Source organism: Mastigoproctus giganteus, chromosome 2 (assembly GCF_048544385.1).
Source record: "Mastigoproctus giganteus isolate SK-2022 chromosome 2, ASM4854438v1, whole genome shotgun sequence".
Classification (NCBI taxonomy): Eukaryota; Metazoa; Arthropoda; class Arachnida; order Uropygi; family Thelyphonidae; genus Mastigoproctus; species Mastigoproctus giganteus.
The window spans coordinates 165,944,210-165,968,001 of record NC_143576.1 but is presented as its reverse complement, the minus strand read 5'-3'; the positions used below and the strand labels follow the sequence as shown (position 1 = coordinate 165,968,001).

At 40.8% G+C, this 23,792-nt stretch overlaps 1 protein-coding gene across 3 annotated transcripts in view; it reads left to right on the top strand.

Moving 5' to 3' along the window:
• bchs (WD repeat and FYVE domain containing 3 bchs) overlaps positions 1 to 23,792 on the top strand; it is a 1,877,108-nt gene that overhangs the window by 609,603 nt on the left and 1,243,713 nt on the right. For all 3 annotated transcript variants that reach the window (XM_090389621.1, XM_090389619.1, XM_090389620.1), the window contains exon 27: positions 21,622 to 21,812. In XM_090389621.1, coding sequence (XP_090245747.1) covers positions 21,622 to 21,812 — 191 coding nt within the window. The remainder of the gene's footprint in view (positions 1 to 21,621; positions 21,813 to 23,792) is intronic.

Below are 23,792 nucleotides of genomic sequence, written 5' to 3'. Positions count from 1 at the left end.
CTGCTGATTTAAATCCTTTGTTTTCCCTTAATGCTTGTTCTACTTTTCTTGTGTTAAATCTTCTTATGTCCTCTCTGAGTCTCTTTCTAATGGCTTTGCATAACTCAGTATACTCAATTTTCTTCCTGTCAGTGTTTTTCTTGCTCCTCATTTGTCGTCTTCGGTTCATCATGACAAGTGTTTCTTGACTAATTTTTTCTTCTTTGGATTTCTGTTTCCTTATAGGTTTCTTGGGCTTTATCACTTTCAGAAAGTTGTAATATTCCTCGTCGATATCTTGGTCCTGAGCAGTCTGCAGAATCTCAAATTTGTTCTTAAGTTCCAGTACATACTGCTTTTTCTCCTCCTCTGTTATCTCAAAGACCTTTGTATTATTTACTCGAGTCAGTTTTTTCCTTTCCTACATTTATATCAAGTGTACATCTTACCATTCTGTGATCACTTCCAACATTTACCTTATTCAGGACGGTGGCCTGAATATGAAGGGCTTATTTGAGAAGTCTGGTAACATATTACTTTTCAACATAGTCTCCTTTGGAGTTAATATTCCTTTACTACTAATGCTGCAATGTGTTGGTTACAGCTGAGAAAAAAGTTTTCTCTTTGTCTTCGAGGAATGCATCCACAGCTGCATTGAAATCATTGTCAGTTGGTGAAAGTCTGTAGTACTAGATCTGGAAAATATAGTGGATTGGGCCAAGATTTTCAAGCTGTGCTCATGCAGTGCAGCCATGTCAGTGACAGACTTGTGAGCAGGTGCGTTGTTCTTGTGTAACAAGATTCCTTTGCCTAGTTTTTTTGGTGTTTGTTTTTGTTTTCATAGAAACACCTCACAAGGTGTATGTAATATGCACTTGTGACTGCCTAGTCTGAAGGTAATCTATTAGCCACACTGTCAGCATCCCAAAAATTTGATGCCATCACTGTGCCAGCAGAAGGAATCAACTTCGCTTTCTTTGCTGTGTTTATGGTCATGCAGTACCGGTGGTTTCCTACAACTCCACGATCTGTTGTGTTCAATACTGTACCCTGTAAAGGCCAGATAGTGTGCATGATATGGCTGTGTCGTTCATCTGGCTACTTCGCCTAGAAGTGCAGGGAATACCACCTACCACCAGTTAGTGTACCAGGTGTGGGGAGGTGGGCTAGGTAGTAGGATCAAATTCTTTGGCTGGGAAAACCCTGGCTTCACCTGAACTTACCAGAAGGACCTTGAAAAAGTGTTTTTTGTTGGATAGGAGAACGGGAGTGACATTTCAAGTGTTTTGGATGATAGGAAGCCTCCACCAGAAATCAGAAGGATAGGGAACAGAAGGAGCACCCCAGCAGGAGCAATCCATGCTCCATAGGGGGGGGGGCATTAAGAGCAACAAAAGTATTTAGAGTGGTAGGGCTCAGCCAGGTGAAGATTTGGGATAGGAGGGGGCAACGACTTTCCTTTCAAGATTTTGCTTCTATTAGATAATGCTCCTGGACTTCTAACTCTAAAGTGAACCCATCTGTACCTATTACAACATGGTGCAGATATGTCGATGACATCTTCACCGTCGTCGTACCTGGTTCTGAAACATTACTTGGAGTACCTCAATCCCTTGTCAGTGTTTGTCCAGTTCACTTTAGAGTTAGAAGTGGATGGATCCTTTCCATTATTGGATGTCCTGGTAAAATGCATGGGCCCACACCTGGAAACCTCAGTATACTGCAAGCCAATGTGGTGTGGTCAGTTCACCAACTACAGATCTAGCCAAACCCCAAGCTATCTCAACAGCACCGCCCACATCCTGTTCTCCTGGGCTTGGAGCCACTCCAGCACAGATGAAGCTGGGTGCAACGAAATTTCCAGAGTGAGGACAGACTTGGTCATATGATCCAACCCACATATCGGACAAATGCTTATTGCAAGTACAGGAGCTCATGATCCACCTGAGACTGCCTTCAACTCATGACAATGTACAAACCACCTAAATTCCCTAATATCCGAGCATGTTGGGCCAGATTTTAAAAATCCTTCAAGAATACAACATAAAATGCAGCTACCTTGTAGAAACTTGCATTCTCTGGTTTCCAATGTGAAGACTCTGGTTGCCCCTCTCTTTTGCATCGGTGTAGTATACTGCATAACCTGCAAACGTTGTAACAGCTGCTACATAGGGGAGACCTCGAGACACCTTCAAGACTGCCTTGCAGAGCATGACAGATCAATTTGCCTTGCTGAAATTGACTAGTCCCGACACTTTCGCCACCACCTCTGGCTAGAGTCGCTTAATAATTCAAGAACTGCCCACAGAGCTTGCACTTGTTCATCATGCAATACAGCGGCAACCCCCAAGGCAGAATGCGCTGGTCCCCACAGGAACTAGTAGTTGCTGGTGACTCTATTGTCAGGGAAACGGGGAACATGCTTTGCATAAAGGATAGGTGCATGTCTGCCAGGAGCAAAGGTTGATGACGTTGTAGAGCAGATATCATCTTTTAAGGGCACAAAAGGTGATATAGTTGTACACGTTGGCACTAATGATATCAAGAGTAGGAGACTGGCAGAATTACTTAATAAGTACAGGTCACTGTTGAAAAAGAGCCTTGAATTAGGGTTGAATTTGAAAGTGTCTGCAATTCTGCCCAGACACGATAGGAGGGAGTATATGATGAGAACCTTGTCGATCAATTCGGCCCTGGAAAGGTTGTGCAAGGCTTAAGGAGTAGAATTTTTTTCAGCCTGGACTGTACTTGTTAACAGAAGAGACTGCTTCTATAGGGATGGGATACACTTAAATAGAAAGGGTGCAAGAATATTTGCTGATGCTATCGAGGCAGTGTTAGGTGGGTAGGAAAACTGCTAGCTTGGGGGGATACAAAGACTAATAGATTAATAGTAGCCACTGGCGAGGTGAAAGTGTTTCTTGCATTGCTTCTATTAGAATGAGCAGAAGCCTGAAAAACCAAGATGCAGGATATTTCAGAGACGGCTGGGAGTCATTGCAGTACAAGTAAACACATGGGTTGTGTTAGGGTAGCTAAGAATAGAAACAGGTGCATGTGTCCTTGAGTGTACACGAATGCTAGGAGTTTGGTAAATAAATTTGATGAATTTGAGGTATTGCTCAAAGCATCAAAGGTGGATATTGTTGGGATATCAGAGACGTGTGGTCACACAGATATAAGGAATGCAGAACTGGAATTTTGGGAGTACAACGTCTACAGAAAGGATAGGAAGGGAGAAGGGGTTATGCTGTTAGTTAAGAAACACATAAAATCCAAGGAAGTGAAGCCAGTCGACATTCCTGGACAGTGCAGTGTCGAGTCAGGTTGGCGTGACATAAGCATTTGGAGATCAAAATTGAGAGTAGGAGTGTGCTATAGGCCTAATGACTCTGATGAGTATAATAAGAAACTGTACAGGGAAATAGAGTGGGCCAGTACATCAGAGAGTCTTGTAATGGGGGATTTTAATTTCCCAGATATTGACTAGAATTTGTGGGTTGGTCACTCACACACTAGCAAGGCATGTGTGGATTTATTGGATGATTGTTTTCTACATCAGCATGTTCAGGAGGCAACTAGAGAGAGTAATACTCTTGAATTGATTATCAGTAGTGATTCTTCATGCATTAATAATCTGCAGATAAAGGAACCACTAGGTGGCAGTGATCACAGTGTGCTGAAGCAGGATTTACTCAAAGAGGTAACTACCATCAGGGGTAAAGGGAAGGTTATTGCTTTCTTAAAGGTGACTACGAAGGTCTGAGACAGTATTTAAATTCTATACAGTGGGACCAACTGAAGATGTTACCTACAGCAAATTCACAATGGGAAGCATTCAAAGAACTTATCTTGGAGACAACTAGGCTTTACATACCAGCTAAGAAATGTTGTTCAAGGTTTAGGCCGAAATGGATGTCAGATGAACTAATGAGACATATGACAGAGAAGAAAAAATGCATGGGATACATATAAATTAACATGTGACACAGAAGCCTACGATAGATACAAGTTGATTTGTAACCAAGTTACAAAGGAGGTTAGGCAGGCAAAGGCAGATTACGAGAAATCTTTGGCAAGGGATGCAAAGAAAAACAGCAAAGAGTTCTTTACTTATGTAAACTCTAGAAGGAAGGGTATGAATCAGATTGGTCCACTTGATTTCTGTAGGTCAACTATTGATGATCCTGCTCAGGTAGCTAACAAACTAAATGAATATTTTGCATCGACATTCACACATGAGGAGTTATTCAGCAAGGGGAATGCCAGAGGTGTATTCAACTCTAGCAGTAAGCTACAGAATCTTGAAATAACTGGGAGTAAAGTGGAGGAGAAACTGTTGAAGATAAACACAAGAAAGGCACCTGGGCTGGATGGGATCTATCCAGTTATATTAAAGGAGGCAGCAAAGGAAGTAAGAAAACCCTTAGCCATAATTATGAGAGCTTCCTCGGACTCAGGGGAGGTACCCATAGACTGGAAATGTGCAAATGTGACCCCAATTCACAAAGGAGGATCAAAGGCTGACACAAGTAATTATAGACCTGTGAGCTTAACTTCTGTTCCAGGAAAATTAATGGAGGCACTGGTTAAAGAAGCACTGCAGGATCATCTAGACAATACTTCAGTTATAGCTTGGACACAGCATGGTTTTGTTAAGGAGAAGTCTTGTTTGACCAATTTGATTGATACTGTGATGCAGTCACAAAAGTACTAGATGCAGGGAATAACTTTGATATTATACACTTGGATCTTGGAAAGGCTTTTGATACTGTTGCACATGGAAGACTGCTGCACAAATTGGAGCAGTGTGGCATTAGAGGAAAATTGCTGCTGTGGATAAAGGGGTGGTTGAGGGGAGAAGACAGAGAGTGGTAATCAGTGGACATTGTTCATCTTGGACTAATGTTATTAGTGGAGTCCCTCAGGGCTCAGTGTTGGGTCCATTATTGTTTTCTGTATTTATAAATGATATTGATGATGGTATATCAAGCTTAATGTCCAAGTTTGCCGACGATACGAAGGTTGGCAGTGTTTTGAAGGACACTACTGACGCTATGCTACCGCAACAGGATCAGGAAAGGTTGAGCAGATGGACTTCGAGGTGGCAAATGAAGTTTAACATTGACAAATGTAAAGTACTACATATGGGAAACAGCAACCCCAGAGCAACGTATCAACTCTGAGGTACTACACTGACAGTGGTAGAGAATGAAAGGGACCTGTGGGTGGTTGTGCAGGCAGATATGAAGTTTTCTGAGCAGTGCAGACGGGCACCAAGAGTAGCTCATGGTGTATTGTCGATGATATATAGGAATTTTTCTAGCAGGGATAAGGAAGTGATTATTCCCTTGTATAAGGCAATGGTCAGACCACACCTAGAGTACTGTTTACAGGTCTATATGCCTCATTTCGAGAAGGATGTAGAGATGCTGGAACGAGTACAGAGAAGGGCAACAAGATTAGTGACTGGAACAAAGGGGTGCTCTTACGAAGAAAGGCTTAAGTTTTGCAAATTACAGTGTCTGGAGACTAGGCACCGGCGAGGTGATCTGATAGAGGTGTATAAAGCCTTGAATGGTTTGAGCATGCTCGATGCCGATGGGATTCTTCCTCATGCTCAGAATAATCACCTGAGAGGGCATAAATTCAAATTGAGAAAAGACGGATGTAGGATAGAAGTGATGAAATTTGTCTTTAGCCAGCGGGTGGAATTAACATCCATCCCTTGTTGTGGAAGTTGATAGCCTAAATAAGTTTAAGGCTCAGCTGGACAGGTATTTCGAACGAACAGAGGGGTGAAGTGGAAGTGGTTATTTTTTATTTATTTATTTATTATTTTTTTGGCTGATGCTGCATAAGCTTGCTTTCTTGCATCAAATGCCTCTACTAATGATAATACTAATCACATTTATGAAAGCTAAAACCCTTCCATTTACCCCTGATGGTAGTTACATCTGAGTAAATCCCACATCAGTACACTGTGATCACTGTCACTTAGTAGTTTATTTATCTGTAGATTCTTAATGCAGGAATAATCTCTGCTGATTATCAGAATTGAGAGTATTACCCTCTCTTGTTGCCTCTCGAACATGCTGCTGTAGAAAACAATCTAATAAATTCACAAAATTCTTGCTGTTGTGCAAGTGACGAAGCCACAAGTTCTATTTAATATCTAGGAAGTGAAAATCATCCATTATAAGACATTCTGATGTACTGGCCCACTCTATTTCTCTGTACAATTGTTCTTTGCTCATTAGAGCCATTAGGTCTGTAACACACTCCTACACTCATTTTTGCTTTCCTAGTGCTTATGACGTACCAAACTCACTCAGTATTGCACTATCCATCCATGTCAACTGGATGCACTTCCTTAGGTTTTGTTTCTTAACTAAGAACATAATCCCACCTGCTTTCTTATCATGTATATTACTTCTGTGCACATTTTTCTCCCCAAATTCCAATTCTTTATTAGTTATATCTGTGTGACACCACATCTCTGATATCCCAACAATATTTGCATTTGATGTCTTGATCAGCACTTCAAATTCATCAAATTATTTATTATACTCAAAGCATTGGTGTGTCTGTAAGTTTGCATGCTCCTGTTCTTACTCTTAGTCACTCTAACACAACTCATCCATTTACTTCTTCCATGATGACTCTCAACAGTCCTTGAAATCCTTATCACTTTACTTTCCAGGCTGCTGCTTTTTCCAGTAGAAGCAGAGCAAGAATCACTTTTAACTCTGCCTGTGGCTACTGTTAATCTAATTTTCTATGAATCCCCCCAATTTACCAATTTTCTGACCCACGTATCACTGTCTCTATAGCATCAGCAAACATCCTTGCAACCTTTCTATTTAAGTGTATCCCATCCTTGTAGAAGCAGTGTCTCCTGTTAACAAGCACAGACCACACTGAGAAATTTTCTAACCTACGAGCCTTGCAAAATCTCTCTTGGGCCAAATTGATTGACAAGGCTCTCATCTCACTCCTATTGTGTCTGGGCAGAATTGCAGACACAAATTTAACCGTAACTTGTGATTTTTTCAATGTCTTGATGGTGGTCCTTGAAGTGTTGCCCATATTTCTTTTTGTTTATTCTGTCTGTGTGAGTGTGGGCTCTTGTTGAGGGTGATATGCCACTTGTCTCTATTTCTTATGGTTTGGTAGATTGGTGTGCTGTTTTCATGGAGGTAATCACGCTGGTTCTTAATTGTATTCTTCTCTTTTTCAATTAAGTCAATCAATCCCCCTCTTCATCTTTATGGGCTATGGTTAGTGCCTCGATGGGCAACTTCTGGTGATGTTGATTTCTTTTCGTCATTATTATCTTGCTCGATCTGATAACATCCTCCATCCTTTTTGTTAGTCCAATCTTTGGTCCCCTAGGACGAAATTAGTACTGAGACTGCATAAGTGTTTAAGGCCATAACCATGTTCCTACCATTCAGCATTGATTTCAGTTGGACTCTATCTCCTTGTGTTCTTACTGGTCGACATGCATCATTCTCAGATATATGTATGTTGCTTCCTCAGTCATGGCTTCATTCTCTTCACCGTTCTTTAGCTGGTAGTTTCGTCCAACTGGATGTCCTTGATACAATCCAATGGTCTTGTAGTCTTTCATTTGAATAGGCCAGTGCTGGACCAAGATATTTTCGTGCCGTGTGCAGAATGATTTTTTGATGCCCTTTACTAAAGTTATATATTTCCCTCATTATTCTTCTGTTTTTGGCACCCCATAAAGAATAGTTCCCCCGGGCAAGAGCCCTCCTAGCTCATACCTTAATCCTGCTGGTCTAGGCCAAATTGCAACCTGATGTCAGTGCTGAACTGTTTGGTCATCTGAAAAGTAGCTGTTGCAGTTTATTCTCAGTTGCAGCATCGATTTTGATTATTATTATTTAAACCCTTTTTTTCCTTTATATGAGATTTTCCCCCCTTACCCTATGACGAGTAATGATACCAAGTGCACGGAGTGGTTGGCTGTGTCCGACTACTATTATTATTGTTACTGTTGGTTGAGGAACTGTCTTACAGGTGTCCTTGGCTTTCTGGAATCCCATGTAACTATTCTATGGGAGGACAATTGTTGCTGGTTTCTTATGGAGGCTTGAGTTCACCATTCCGGCGGTTGGCAACATCAGGATGGACATTATTTCTTCCCTATGCCACATATCTTTTTTTCCTGTTTTAATAGGTAGTCATATGCTTCTTGTATGTCAGTGACGGTTATGTCTGGTCTGTTTTGCAGGATCATCTTGTCTGTTCTGAAGGCACAAGCCCGGAGGCGCCTCAGCAGCCAGGTGGGCAGGAGCAGCAGTACTTAGCACACACTTCTTCATTAGACCGGGGTTCGAGCCTTTGACCACCGCATATCCCCGGAGCAATATGGCCTTAGTTGCTAATGCTCCTAAAAACCAAATAACAACAACAAAAACACAGGCCCGGTGCAGTCAATGAGTAGACCTTGTGTACAGTCTGAGGCTCTTACTCATAATGCCGTTAACTTTCTTTGATCAGCCGGTATTAGCATTAGCATTAGTAGAGGCATTTGATGCAAGAAAGCAAGCTTATGCAGCATCAGCCAAAAAAAAAAAAAACCCACTTCCACTTCACCCCTCTGTTCGTTCAAAATACCTGTCCAGCTGAGCCTTAAACTTATTTAGGCTATCAACCTCCACCACAAGGGATGGAAGTCTGTTCCACCAACCAACCACCCGCTGGCTAAAGGCAAAAGGTATTTTTGCCTTAGCTTATGATGTATTATCCCTGCCAACTGGTGTTTTTTTTTTTTTTTTAATGTAAACCCCAAACACGAGAGGTATTAGAACCTATAGTACTTAGTACTGTGCTTGGGTTGGAGGTTGAGAAAACGAAAGAAAATATTTGTTAACGTTGGACTTGAACTTCTGTAGACTGTAATTTTCAGGAAATATGTATGAAGGAAGGTTGTTCCAGAAAACGACAGTTGAATGAATATATGAGAAAGATGAAAAGTTGGTTCTGTGAGTTTGAAGTTGGACAGTAAATGGATGCTGGCTGGTGGTGGCACAAAGAGAGCGGAAATTATAGAAGCCAATTCAGAAGAACAGTGCCCATGGAAATATATGTAGAAGAGGCAGGCAGCATAAATAGTACATCTATGAGACAGTGAGTCTCATAGATGTACTGTTTAGAGATGAATCATGTTTAGAGATGAATTACTGTTTAGAGATGAATCATTAATTAACCTAACTTCCCGCTTCCGAATGGAATCAAGGAGCCTGAGAGAGGTTTTGTGGGCACCATCCAAGATATGGGAACAATATTCCATGGTACAGTGGATTTGCGATTTGTACAGAGTTAGCAGCTGTTTGGAAGAAAAGTAACTCCTAGAGCGAAAGAGAAAACCAAGTTTTTTAGATGCAGAGAAGCAGTATTTGTAATGTGCTTGTTACAAGAGAAGGATTGGAATCAACTAATTTGTCTTTGTCCCCCCCCCCCACTGGAGAATTACCTGGAGATCAGCATTTAAAGAATTGGTAGCAGATTTTCGAGAAGTTGAAGCTGATTGAGCAGGGCATGTTTTTTCAAAATGGAAAGTGGAGTCAAAATGTGCTATCATCGGCAAAACTATGGATAGGATTTCCAGTCAATGGAAGAAGGTCATTAATATACAAGAGGTAAAAGAGTGAGGGAAAGAACTGAATCTTGGTGGACACCGGCATTAGTGGAGAAGTTAGAAGACAGAGAGCCATCTACCATCACCCTCAGTGAGCGATCAGAGAGAAAACTGGATAACCAATTACTAAAAACAGTTGGCAAACCATAAGATCTAAGCTTGTTTAGAAGACCTTTATTCCAAACATGATCGAAAGCCTTTGAGATGTCAAGAGCAACTACTTGTGGTTCACCGAATCTTTCCATTGAATTAGTCCATGAATGTGTAACATAAGCCAGAACATCACCAGTGGATCGACACTGATGGAATCCATACTGGCGATTGTTGATAAGATGGAAGGTTTCTAGGTAATTTAAGATTTGGCGGTTAATTGATTTCTCCATTACTTTAGAAAGAGTAGAAGAAATTGCAATGGGATGATAATTGGATAGGAGGGATTTGTCACCCTTTTTAGGAACTGGCTGGATATGGGCAAATTTCCAAGCAGAAGGAAAAACACATTTGGCATAAGAAAGTGAAAAAAGTTGGCAAAGAACAGGAGTAAGTTCAGGAGCACAGGTTTTGAGAACAAGTGGAGAAATACCATCGGTACCTGGAGGTTTCTTAGCATCAAGATTTGTCAAAATCCTTCTGACATCCTTTTGACGGAAGAACACAGAAGGCATTGAATGGACTGTGTTGGAAATGGTGGGAGGTGTTTTACCAAGATCATTAATACATGAGTTGAAAGAAAAATAGGATGCTAGCAGGTCAGTTTTATCCTTGGCTAAAGTGACAACAGAACCATCTGGTTTGGACAGAGGTGGGAGCAGAGATGGCCAAAAGTTGCGACCAATAGGTTTGGCAAGAGACCAGAATGCTTTTCTACCATTAGGGCAAGAAGCAAGTTTTCTACTCTTAGCCTGTTCAAACTCTAATTTGGACTGATTAATAACTGCTTTACAATTCTTGCGAGCTTTGGTGTAGGCAGAAAATGAAACTGAAGAATTAAAAACAAGCCAATTACGATATGCAACGTTCTTCTCTTGAACAGCCTTCGCACATTTATTGGAAAACCAAGGTTTAGATGAAGTACGCGATTTCCATTCCTGCAAGAATAATTTCACTGACACGATCTGAGCAAACGTTGACATCAGAAGTTTTGAAACAGTAATCCGACCAAGGAAAGGAAGAAAAGAAATCTCGCAGGGCATTCCATTTTGCATTCTTGCGAGCTTTGGTGTAGGCAGAAAATGAAACTGAAGAATTAAAAACAAGCCAATTACGATATGCAACGTTCTTCTCTTGAACAGCCTTCGCACATTTATTGGAAAACCAAGGTTTAGATGAAGTACGCGATTTCCATTCCTGCAAGAATAATTTCACTGACATGATCTGAGCAAACGTTGACATCAGAAGTTTTGAAACAGGAATCCGACCAAGGAAAGGAAGAAAAGAAATCTCGCAGGGCATTCCATTTTGCATTGTTGTAATGCCAAACAATACGAGGTTGGGTATAGCCATGGGATAAAGGCTCCATTGGAGAAGAGACAATCACCAATTTTTGATCTGAGGTGCCTAATGGACCTCTCACTTTGAACGTGTACTTATAAAGGTTGTTTGTGAGAAAAAGATCAAGTTGGCTGTATGGTTACGATTATCCAGTATTCTTGTATGTAAATGCACAATCTGTGCAAGGTCATTAGTAATTGCAAAAGCCTCAGTATCTCGGCCAGCTGGGTCGGTGTGACTAGAAAACAGAAGCCAGCTGGAGTTGTGAACATTAAAATTACCAAAGAAAATCACCTCACTGTTAGGAAAGTTGAATTGGAGAAAGTCAAGTTGCAAAGAGAGGAAGTCAAAGAGCTCCACGTGATTAGTGGAGTTGGGAGAACGGTAGAGACAACTGATGAATTTGACACAATGAGGCAGAGAGATTTTACGCCAGAGAAGATAGAAAATAGGAGATTCCAAATTACCAAGTCTCTGACAGGGAATATCGGAACAGACATATGCACAAATACCACCTTTGAGGCGAAAGGAATCATACAGTGAAGAATTTGGGCAACTGAGATGAGCAGTAGTTGAATCAACTGATAACTGAGATTCTGTCAGGATTTGGCAGACTGCAAGTGGAAATGGACATCATTGAGATTAGAATTGTGACCTCATATATTTGTGAAATGAATTAGGAAGTATTTGGGAGGTTTAGATCTTTTTGCAGATAAGCTTACTCTATTAGTTTGACAATTCATGGTTTTGTCTGTGAGTATACTGCATCTGAATGATCACACTGCATCCTTTCTGCGTCGAGGTGGCTTATTTCATATGTGTCATTTGTTATCCTTTGGTTTTTTTTTTTTTTTTTTTGCGATGTATTTTATGTAATTCCTGGTGTTGATTACTTGGCATTGGCTGGTGAGCATGAATCCTTCCATCTTGGGGAAGATCCATAGATGTTGTGCTCTCTCTCTCTCCCTCGCTTATTTCTTGGTAGATTGGTGCTGTGTTTTCCTGGAAGTAATCCTACAGGTTCTTAATTTCCCTATGCTCTTGCTTAATTAGGTCCTTCTTTACTGCATATTGTCAGTCTCTAGATGGCCGACTTCGACTGGTGTTGGCACCTCTTGGTCGTCGTTATCCTGGTTGATCTCATAATCTCCTCCAGCTTGGTGTTGGTCCAACCTACGATCCTGAAGGAGTATGGTAGCACTGAAACTGCATAAGTGTTTATGGCTGTGACCATGTTCCTACCATTCAGATTTGATTTTAGAATGCTTCTCAGTCTGCTGATATTTCTTGCTTTGATCTCTTTATGTTCTAACTGGCGGGCCTTCATCATCTCCAGATACTTGCATGTCTCTCTCTTCTTCAGGTGGTAGTTTTGTATGACTGGATGTCATTGATGTTGTCCATTGGTCTTGCATTTGTCTAGGTTAAATAGCGTTGTGATGTCATTTCTGAACTCTTCAGTAATTCAGAGTAACCTTTTGGAGTTCATTCTTAGCTGTGGCATATAGTTTGATGCCTTGATGTCATCCATGTACATCAGGTGAGTGAGGATATGTAATTTCTTCCTCCCTTCTTTTAGGGTATATCCATACTTGCTGTTATTGAGCATCATGGACAGTAGGTTGAGCACTAGACAGAACCATAATGGGCTCAGGGCATTTCCCTTTAAGATTCCTCTTCTGATGGGTATTGGTTTGGTCATGATGTTTTCGACCTTGATGGTGGTCCTCCCTTTTGCAATGTTGCTTCTAGGAAGTGTGTCCACAGCCGGTTATATTTGTAGATCTTCAAGGTCTCTATATCAGCCAGCTATGGGGCTGGAGTCGAAGGCATTGGTAGTCAATGTAAGTCACGTACAGGTTGTGGTGGTTGTTGTAAGCCTGTTCCATAAATGTAGCATCTATTGCTCATTGGGTCCTATGTTCATCTCCTTACATCCCTTTTGCTGCTCAGCCAAAATGTTCTGGCTCTCCATGTTGTTTAATATATTATTAGTTATGCAACTGGTCAGGATTTTGTACATTGTTGGGAGACTTGATTGGTCTTTACTTTGTTTTGTTTGTGGTGTATTTGTCCTTGGCCTTTAGGTAGGTGATTCCTTGAGTCAGAGAGTATGGGATTGTGTCACAATGCATTATTATCTGGGTGAACTGCTCCATTATGTGCCTGTGTCCGTGCAACTGATCTTCCTGTACCACTAGTTGTGGAAGTCTATTCCTGGGTTTTGCCAGTTGCCAGACTTCCCGACTGATTTGTACATCTCCCAAAGCTCCCATTTTCATCCCTTGTATGTTCTTGGTTTTGTTCCTGTCTAGATCTATCCAGGGGGCACCGCTGTGGTGGCTAACTTCACTGCTTGACAGGTAGTAGTAGTAGTAGTAGTAGTGGCACATGATGCAAGAAAGCAAGTGTAGGAGCTTATGCAGCATCAGCCAAAAAAAAAAAAAAAAAATCACACCATTCCCTCCAAATGCCTGTCCAGTTCCTCCTTAAATTTATTTAACCTATCAACTTCCACAACGACAGATGGAAGTTTGTTCCAGCAATTAACCACCCACTGGCTAAAGGGAAATTTCCGCACATCTATTCTCAATCTGTCCTTTTTTAATTTGAACTTATGTCCCCGTAGGTTGGTAATCTGAACAAGTGGAAGGATCCCATCAGAATTCAGCGTGCTCAACCCATTCAAGGCCTTATAGACCTCAATCAGATCACCGCGCAGGTGCCTAGTCTCCAGCCACTGCAATTTGCAGAACTTAAGCCTCTCTTGGTAAGAGAATCCCTTCATTCCCCTCACCAATCGTGTTGCTCTTCTCTGTACACGCTCAAGCAAATCTACATCCTTCCTAAAATGAGGCCTCCAGACCTGTACGTAGTACTCAAGGCGTTGCCTGACCATTGCCTTATACAGAGGGACAATCACCTCCTTTTCCCTGCTAGCAAAATTCCTATATATCATTGACAAAACCCCATGACCCGCCCTAGCAGCCTGTCTGCACTGCTCAGAAAACTTCATATCTGACTGCACAATTACTCCCAGGTCTTTTTCATTTTCTACCACCTTAAGTGTAGTACCACACAGTTGGTACGTTTCTCTGGGGTTACTTCTACCCATATGCAGTACTTTGCATTTGTCAAGGTTGAACTTCAGTTGCCACTTCTTAGCCCATCTGCCCAAATTATCTAGATCCTGTTGCAGTAGCACACTGCCATTACTGTCATTAACAACCCTGCCAACCTTTGTGTCATCTGCAAACTTCGACATTAAGCCTGATATACCTTCATCAATATCATTGATAAATATACAAAACAACAGTGGACCCAACACCGAACCCTGTGGGACTCCACTAATAACATTAGTCCACGAAGAGCAGCACCCATTGATTACCACCCTCTGTCTTCTCCCACTTAACCGTCCTTTTATCCATTGTAGCAACTTACCCTTAATACCATTCTGCTCCAATTTGTACAGTAGTCTTTCATGCGCAACAGTGTCAAAAGCTTTCCTGAAATCCAAGTATATGATATCAAAATTATTTTTTGCATCCAGTTCCTTTGTGACCACATCATAATAACCAATCAAATTTGTCAGACAAGACTTTCCCTTAACAAACCCATGCTGTGTTTGAATTATTGCTGCAGTCTTGTCTAGATGATCCTGCAATGCATCTTTAACCAGCGACTCCATTATTTTACCCGGAACAGAAGTTAAACTAACTGGTCTGTAATTACTCGTGTCACCCTTCGATCCACCTTTGTGAATTGGGGACACATTTGCACATCTCCAGTCCGTGGGAACCTCCCCTGAGTCGAAGGATGCTCTCATAATTATGGCTAAGGGTTTGCTTAGTTGCTTTGCCGCCTCCTTTAAAATAACTGGATAGATCCCATCCACCCCAGGTGCCTTTCTTGTGTTTGACTTCAACAATTTCTCCTCCACTTTGCTCTCAGTTATTACAAAATCATTAAGCACACTGCTACAATTTGATAACCTTCTTCCATTTTCAAATTGTAATAATTCCTCACGTGTGAATGTTGATGCAAAATACTCATTCAGTTTGTTTGCTATCTGAGCAGGATCACCAACAGTCGAACCATCGATGTCAAGTGGACCAATCATATTCATCCCCTTCCTTTTAGAGTTTATATAAGTAAAGAAATCCTTGCTGTTTTTCTTAGCATCTTTTGCCAAAGATTTATCGTAATCCGCCTTCGCCTGCCGTACCTCCTCTGTGACCTGATTACAGACTAGCTTATATCTGCCACAGGCTTCTGCGTCACCTGATAATTTATATGCATCCCATGCATTTTTCTTCTCTGTCACGAGTCTCATTAGTTCATTTGATAACCATTTAGGCCTAAACCTTGAATGATATTTCTTAATCGGTATATAAAGTCTAGTAGCTTCCACGATTAATTCTTTGAATGCTTCCCACTTAGAATTTACTGTTTGTAACATCGTCAGTTGATCCCACTGTACAGAACTTAAAAACTGTCTGAGACCACTGTACTCCCCTTTGCGGAAGCAAAAACCCTTTCCTTTACCCCTGACGGTAGTTACCTCTTTGAGTAAATCCCACTTCAGCACACTGTGATCACTGCCACCTAGTGGTTCCTTTATCTGCAAATTCTTAATACACGAATGATCACTGCTGATAACCAGATCAAGAGTGTTACTTTCTCTGGTTGCCTCTCGAACATGCTTCTGCAGAAAACAATCATCCAATAAATCCACAAAAGTCTGACTAGTGTGTGAGTGACCAACCCACAAGTTCCAGTCAATATCTGGGAAGTTAAAATCCCCCATTATAAGACATTCTGAATTACTGGCCCACTCTATTTCTCTGTACAATTGTTCATTGTACTCATTCAAGTCATTAGGCCTTTAACACACTCCTACTCTTATTTTTCCTTTCACAGTGCTTATCTCACACCAAACTGACTCAACAGAGCACTGTTCATCTATATTAACTGGGTGCACTTCCTTTGATTTTATGTTTTTCTTAATTAACAGCATGACACCCCCTCCCTTTCTGTCCTGTCTATCCTTTCTGTGTACACATTGTACTCCCCAAATTCCAGTTCTGCATTCCTTATATCTTTGTGACACCACGTCTCTGCTATCCCAACAATATCCGCCTTTGATGTCTTGACCAACACTTCAAATTCATCAAATTTATTTACTATACTTCTAGCATTAGTATACATGCAAGCATACATGCTCCTATGCCTATTCCTTGTTACCCTAACACATCCCGTATTATACCCAACTATTCCATGATGACTGCCATCCGTCCCTGAAACCCCCAACACCCCTCGCTCCAGATCGCTTCTTATTCTAATAGAAGTTGTGCAAGAATCACCTTCACCTCTGCCTGCGGTTACTGTTAAACTATTAGTCTTTGTATCCCCCCCAAACTAGCAGTTTTCCGACCCACCTAACACTGCCTCGATAGCATCAGCAAATATTCATGCACCCTTTCTATTTAAGTGTATCCCATCCCTGTAGAAGCAATCTCTCCTGTTAACAAGTACAGTCCAGACTGAAAAAAATTCTACCCCTTGAGCCTTGCACAATCTTTCCAGGGCCGAATTGATCGACAAGGCTCTCATTATGTACTCCCTCCTATCGTGTCTGGGCAGAATTGCAGACACTTTCAAATTCAACCCTATTTCACGGCTTTTTTTCAATAGTGACCTGTACTTGTTGAGTAATTCCGCCAGTCTCCTACTCTTAATATCATTAGTGCCAACGTGTACAACTATATCATCTTATGTGCCCTTAAAAGATGATATCCGCTCTACAACGTCATCAACCTTTGCCCCTGGCAGACATACCCTGGTCCTGTTCCACCTATCTTTTTTACAAAGCATGTTCCCCGTTTCCCTGACAATAGAGTCACCTATAACAACTAGTTCCTTTGGGACCAGCGCATTCTGCCTTAGGGGTTGCCGCTGTGTTGCGTGATGACCAAGTGCAAGCTCTGGCGTTGATGTGGGCAGCCGAGAGCCTGATGGGCCCCTCAATTTAGATCTTTCGAGGGCATCCACCCTGTCCTTCAAACTCTCATATAGGCCCATAACAACGCTGAGTTGTCGCCTGATTTCTTTACACTCCTTACATCGCGCACACACAAAGACATCCCCCATGGCAATATCATGTTCCGTTCCAGAGAGTTCGGCAAACATTTCACAAGCTGCACATTTTTTTAGGCTGTGATGCGTTGGAGAATTGCTCCCCTCAGTTCTCCCCCGAGTCACAGCACTCCTGCCACTTTGTGCCCGTTGCTTTGCTGCTCTAGTCTGGGGCATGGTAGTTTAAATTAATAAAATCAATAAATTAAATATCAATAGTATTCCCAGAACTGCTTGGGTATTTTCTGGTTAGAAAATATGGCCAGTGCCTTTCTTCTGCTCTTGTCAGATTTTCCTGTGTAAAGTTCTCTGATTGTCATCAATTGTCCTGTTATTTGTTTTTCTCTGGGTATTCTTTGTCTAATGGCGAGGTCTCGCTGAGTGCCAGGTGTTTCTGCTTGAGGATGTGAAAGTATTCTTTAATGCTCTGATTATAGGTCTCATGTTTGCTCTGGACGTTGTTTTTCTTCAGCAAAATCTTCACTTTCCTGATCAGTTTATTATTTTCTGTTTCCATTTTGGTATTGGGTCAGTATGCCTCGCTTCACTCTTATCTCTTCTATCTTCTGCCGTAGCCTTCTTATCCACGCTAGTGATTCTTTGTGTTTGTGTTACGTTGGTCTCTGATTTCCCGTCCATTAATCTTGGTGGCTGCTACAGCAACACAGTAAATGGCTGTACAGGTGGTGTGTTGCGTTACTTCATTGTTGTTGTTGAGATAAACTGGTATTATTCACTTGTTGAGATTGCACCTTCGTAGCCAGGTGGGCGGGAGCAGCAGTGCATAGCACATGCTTCTTGATTAGACCAGGGTTTGAGCCTGTGACCACCAAATACGGAGGATGCGGAAAGGTCAGAGAAGGACCACCACATATCCCCGGAGCAATATGGCCTTAGTTGCTAATGCTGCTAATAAAAACTTGTTGAGGTGGTCTGTGACTTGCTACAGGATTCTGTTGGGTCACTGCTTCAATAAGGTGTTAGTCTTTGTGGGGTCCATTCCCTCGAATTCTGCTAGGGTTTTCTTCCACTATTCTTCTTTCTTGGATATTGCAGTTTTGTCCATTTCTACTTCATCTTCTCTGGGTTGTAGTTCTTGTACTTGCTGCTCCTCTTCCAGTTCTGGTTACATTGTGTCTGTATTTGTTGTTATTTGTAGTTGCTCGCTCACAGCCTGCTTGATTTTTTCAAGATTGCAGGATCTATCAGGTTCTTCTTGATGATGGTTGATCTGTGATGTATTTGCTGTTCTGTGTCCTGTACATTGTCATGTGTCTCTCTTGCTTTGTTACCTTGTAATATGCTTGCATGATGAATGTATTCATTTCGATGCATCACTTCATGTGTTGGCTTCTTCCATCATGGCTGGTCCCGAGTGTAGGTGGTTCCGCAGGAAGCACTTCCAGTTGATTTGGCTCAATGGTCTTGCCCTTCAGTTGTCGTAGCCATACAGGAGACAGTGCCGCTCGCTGCATTCTTGTTCGCAAGAGACTGTCTCCAACTTTTTGAACTGACCTCCTCTGCCTAAGGCATGAATGCGAATGATTTCATCATCTTCATGGAGGGAGCTCAGTTAAAGCCATACACACCTATCCAGTTCCAGTTGTAACATTCTCCTTCGGGTTTATAGATTATACTAACACAGCTGGAGGATATCATGAGAAAGGCAAGGACAATAATGACCAAGAACTGCCAATACTACCCTGAAGTCAGCTGTGGAGATACTGATAATACCTCCGAAAGAGGGAGGAAGGGGCTTGATAGATTTCATCAAAACAGAAGACTGCAGTTGCTAACCTAAAGTATTAATTCCAGAAAAATGCGGCAGCACTCTAACTGAGTGGACAGAAATCATGGGATACCTAGCTATGATCGCCTGATGGTCTTGGTGCAGATGTTTCTGACACTTCCCTCCTTGAATTGGGTGGTGATTTGTCGGTAGGCCCACATTTTGCCTGGATAAGGGCAGTCACATGGCGAGGCAGGTTGTCTACTAGTTTACGAAAGCATTTTACAGGTATTTCCATCCATGCTTCCTGCATCGCTGTCCATAATTCTGTTGCATTCCTAGATGGAGGATCCAAAGCTGGAACGGACCTTTCCACATGAGCCCTGTGGAGCATCCCAAAGATTCTCCACAGGGCTCATGTCCAGTTAATTGGGAGGCCATTCCATGGTGGTAAAATCAGCGGAAAGCTCTTCGAACCATGTTCTAGTCACCATGGCTCTGTGGGGGAGGTGCATCATCCTGCTGGAAAAGTCCATTGCCATGTGGGTGCATGATGATCATGAAGGGATGCAGATGCTCTGCAAGGATGGACACTTAACCTGGACTGTTCAGAGATGCATCTAGATGTATCAGAGGTCCCAACGACCATTACTGACAGTCTGCCTGCCTGAACAGTTCCTTTTTGACATGGAATGGGACTGGTGGACCAGGAGAACCATCTCCAATCATCCAAAGTCCAGTGCCAATGTGCTATCACCCAGTTGAGGCATAGAGTCCTGTGTCATGGTGCTAGCAACGTCTTTGGTAGGTCGGCAGCTCCCATAACGTTATTGCTACTAATGATCGCCGATGGGCTTGGTGAAGATGTTTCTGGCACTTCCCTCCTTGAATTTGGTGGTGATTTGTGATTGGCTGAAACAATGCGAGACTGACGTCCACGGCCACATTCATCCACCACCTTTCTCTGCCGTCAGTGATGTTGACAATGGAAATGTCATATTTCCAATACATTCTTGATACTGTCGAATTGGGATAGTGCAATTTGTGTACCACCTCTGCGATAGAGTGACCCATGCGTCGGTCACTCACTATTATCCCTCTTTCAAAGTTGGTTAACTCACGATGTTTATCCATACTGACATCGAATTACCGTCTACTTGAATGCAGTATACCTATATACCTGCCAAGCAGTGGGTTCATCTACTAGTTTGTTTGTTCTTTGGTTTTTAGGAGCATTAGCAACTAAGGCCATATTGCTCCGGGATATGCGGTGGTCATTCTCTGACCTTTCCGCATCCTCCGTATTTGGTGGTGACGGGCTCGAACCCCGGTCTAATCAAGGAGCATGTGCTACGCACTGGTGCTCCTTCCCACCTGGCTACGGAGGCGCCTTCATCTACTAGTGAGAGGGGTGACTGTGTCGAGTTGTTCAGGAACCAGGTATTCCGCGAATTCTTTATTTTAAGGATAGTTTGTTAGTGATGAAGAACCTATTGTGTTCGAGCAAGAAGTTTCATTGAAGAACACTCATCAAGCATTAGAACTTGTACGTTGTGTTTTTTTTTTTTTTCATGCACAGCCTAATTGTGAAATAAAAAAAAAACTGTCTGAATTAACTGCTATCACACACCTTCATAATTATATTTTAAAACATGCTTTGCTACTGAAACAATGCATTTTGACAGATTATTTTAATGTCCAAAACCAGTTCCCTTGTCTGTGGCTAGGCCTTGATAATATAAGTGTGTACACCTCATGGATACTGTAAATATGTAAAATAATAATTATTGTACATAATTTCATATTAATTATATTACATTGTATAATCAACACAAAACATGCAATATTTGTTTTCTTGTTCAATATTTTAACACATTCTGAATTAGATTATTATGTTGTATTAGTAGAACTATGTTAAATGTTCAAACTTTTCTGTTTCTTTTGCTGATTTTGTGAACTGTCAATATAATGACCATTTTTCTCATTTCCCTTGGGGAGGGATCATTTTCAACAATTTTGACTGTGAACAAGTTTTTTTTCTTTATTGGCTGGTGCCTCAAAATTCTCAGGTTTCGTGCAAAATATAACTAATACACGTGCACGCACAGGTGCGGCATATAAAAATTGTTGCAAGAATTGTCGATCAACACCTGTCAAGTGTTTTCATTACTCTATGAAAACACCTGTCATTCAGTTACCCTGTGAAACCAAAGAATTTCACTTCTGAAACTGCTTTTTTAAAACTGTCTGTAGTTAAAAAAAGGTAGAGAATGTTACTTTAATTTATTTTATTTTTTTTAATTTAACACAGTATTTTTAAATGAATTGAATTGACATCCTGATATAATATCTTAAATTTCTTGGCTGCAATTTAATGTTTTGGATGTGATCTTTGTGTACATGCATGCTCGTGTTTTTTTTTCTCTTCTTCTTCTTTTCTTGAATTTAACAGATAATCCATAAATTTGTAGTTAAACGAAATGGTTATTTACTGGTGGTTTTACTCAAATGTAAAATTAGTTTACTCCTGCACACCTTTAAATTAGAACTGGATTTAATAAATATATTTGTTTCTCTATCTTTAAAATAACTAAATAAAATATTATTAATGGTTTAGGAGCCAGAACTTTTGTCCCTCATCCTGTTGCTTTGACTATTGATAATATTGGAGGTACTGCAACATTACTTGGATTAGTAGCAATGGCAAAAGATGTAGAAGGACTGTATGCTGCTGTGAAAGCATTGGTATGTGTAGTAAGAAGTAATCGTGCAGCTCAACAAGAAATGGATAGAATGCGAAGGTATCAGGTATGTGAGACTTTGATAAGCTGTTTTTGGTAACTGTTTTTTTGGTAACACCACACATAACAGCAATACCCCGCATAGCACTGATAATTGGTACCGGAACTGTTCTGTTATGTGAAACCGTGCTGATTGAGGTATAATTATGATGGGTTTTAATTGAATGCGTACCAGAGAAACAGTCTATAAACAAATTATAATAAATCTATAAACAATTTGTGCTTGATAGCCAATTGAAAGGATTTGAATAAAAAAAATATTACAAAAATTGTATTAATGAAAAGGAAACATCATGAGAGATGAGAAAAAAGCTTTATTGTTTATTTAGGTATTTCAATAAAAAAAAGTCTTGTGAACTTGTCTCTTCTTTTTTTCGGTGCACAAGTATATGTAGGATCGAATCCCATTTTGTAAAATTTGCCGTATCTTGATGCTATGTTCAACATCCGGATCTCCATTCATAATCGCCTTACAGGTCATGTCAATCCCCAAAAAAAACTTTCTCCAATTCTTCTGTTTAAGATTCTTTTGGTGCCACTTGAGAATTGTTTTCCTTTTCTTCATATGCAATTTACTCATTAATTTCAAGGAGAGTTGCATCATCTAAGTCATTTGCATGTGAGTCAATGCAATTACATACATTGGCAGTGTCCAAAGTTTCGAATCCTAAGTCTTTACCGATCTTCACAGTGTCTTCAGTAATTGTCTGAATTTGCTATTCAAAACCAGTGAAATCATTTGCCAAATGGGGCAGAATGTGCTACCAAGCAGAATGTATGTTGTTGGGAGTGATTTCTATGCAATAATCAAATATATTCAATTGTATTTAAAGGGGTAAAAATAAATTATGAAATGAAGTTATGAAAAGCTATCATGTCGCCTCATCAGGATGGAATTAAGAATACTGAACACTGTTGCACATTACTGCTGACTGCCTGAGGGGAGCTATTGGCACATGTGCACGTGATACAATAGAGTTGGTACTGCAGCATATATGTATGCATACCTATGCTGCAACAACGCAGCATGTATGTGTCTAGGCTATTGAATGAGTTTCAATATGTACAGTAAATTTTTGACTTGAACTGAATTGAAAACCTTGTTATAGTGAAAACCATGCTGTTTGAAGCCGTGCCAAGTGAGGTATTGCTGTATATTCAGTAAACCCCCACGAATAGCGGTGGGGGGGGTTACGTTCCTGAGAAATGCCCCGAATACTGAGTTATGGCCCTCATAGTAATACAGGGGTTCCATTCCAAAGTATGAAATGTATAAGAAAAACTAGTCTAAAATTTTGTCTATGTATGTATTATATGTACCTTGATAATATGACTATGTACATAGACAGTACATAGTGAAATGCAAGCATAAGGCATCGAAATGAAAATAAGAAACAATTTAATATTAAATGTAAATATTTATTAGAAATTTCAAACAAATCTTTCAATCCACCGCCTTTGCTATAGCTAAAAAACTTATCCTGCCAGTGCTATCACCAGTTTCGCTAAAGTGTTGATAAAGGTGTTTTGCCTTTTCACGAATGATGAGTGAACTTAAGGGAATTTTATTTTGAGTTCGGTCTTCTATCCACAGATTTAAAGCTTTTTCCATTTTTTCAAATTTAACGTCACAAGTTACAGAGCAAATTTTTGAAGCAATTAGCGCGTTTTCACAGACACTACGGCGGATTTTTTCTTTTGATTTCTTGATTGATCGTACCATTGGCTCATCGATTTTATAATGTTTTACCACTGATGAGACACTTTCACCATTAGAAATTTTGTCTAATAACTGAATTTTACTCACTAATGTCATCACCTTCTTTGATCTTTTCACAATTCCCTTGTTATTCGTAGCCATATTTTTGTAGGGGTTAGAAAAGAATTTATCCACAGTAAAGTCACTTTCTACCGTTAATACACTCGAAAAAGTCTGTTTACACTAACACACTGCAAAACGGTAGATTTTTCACTTTTGTAAGCATAT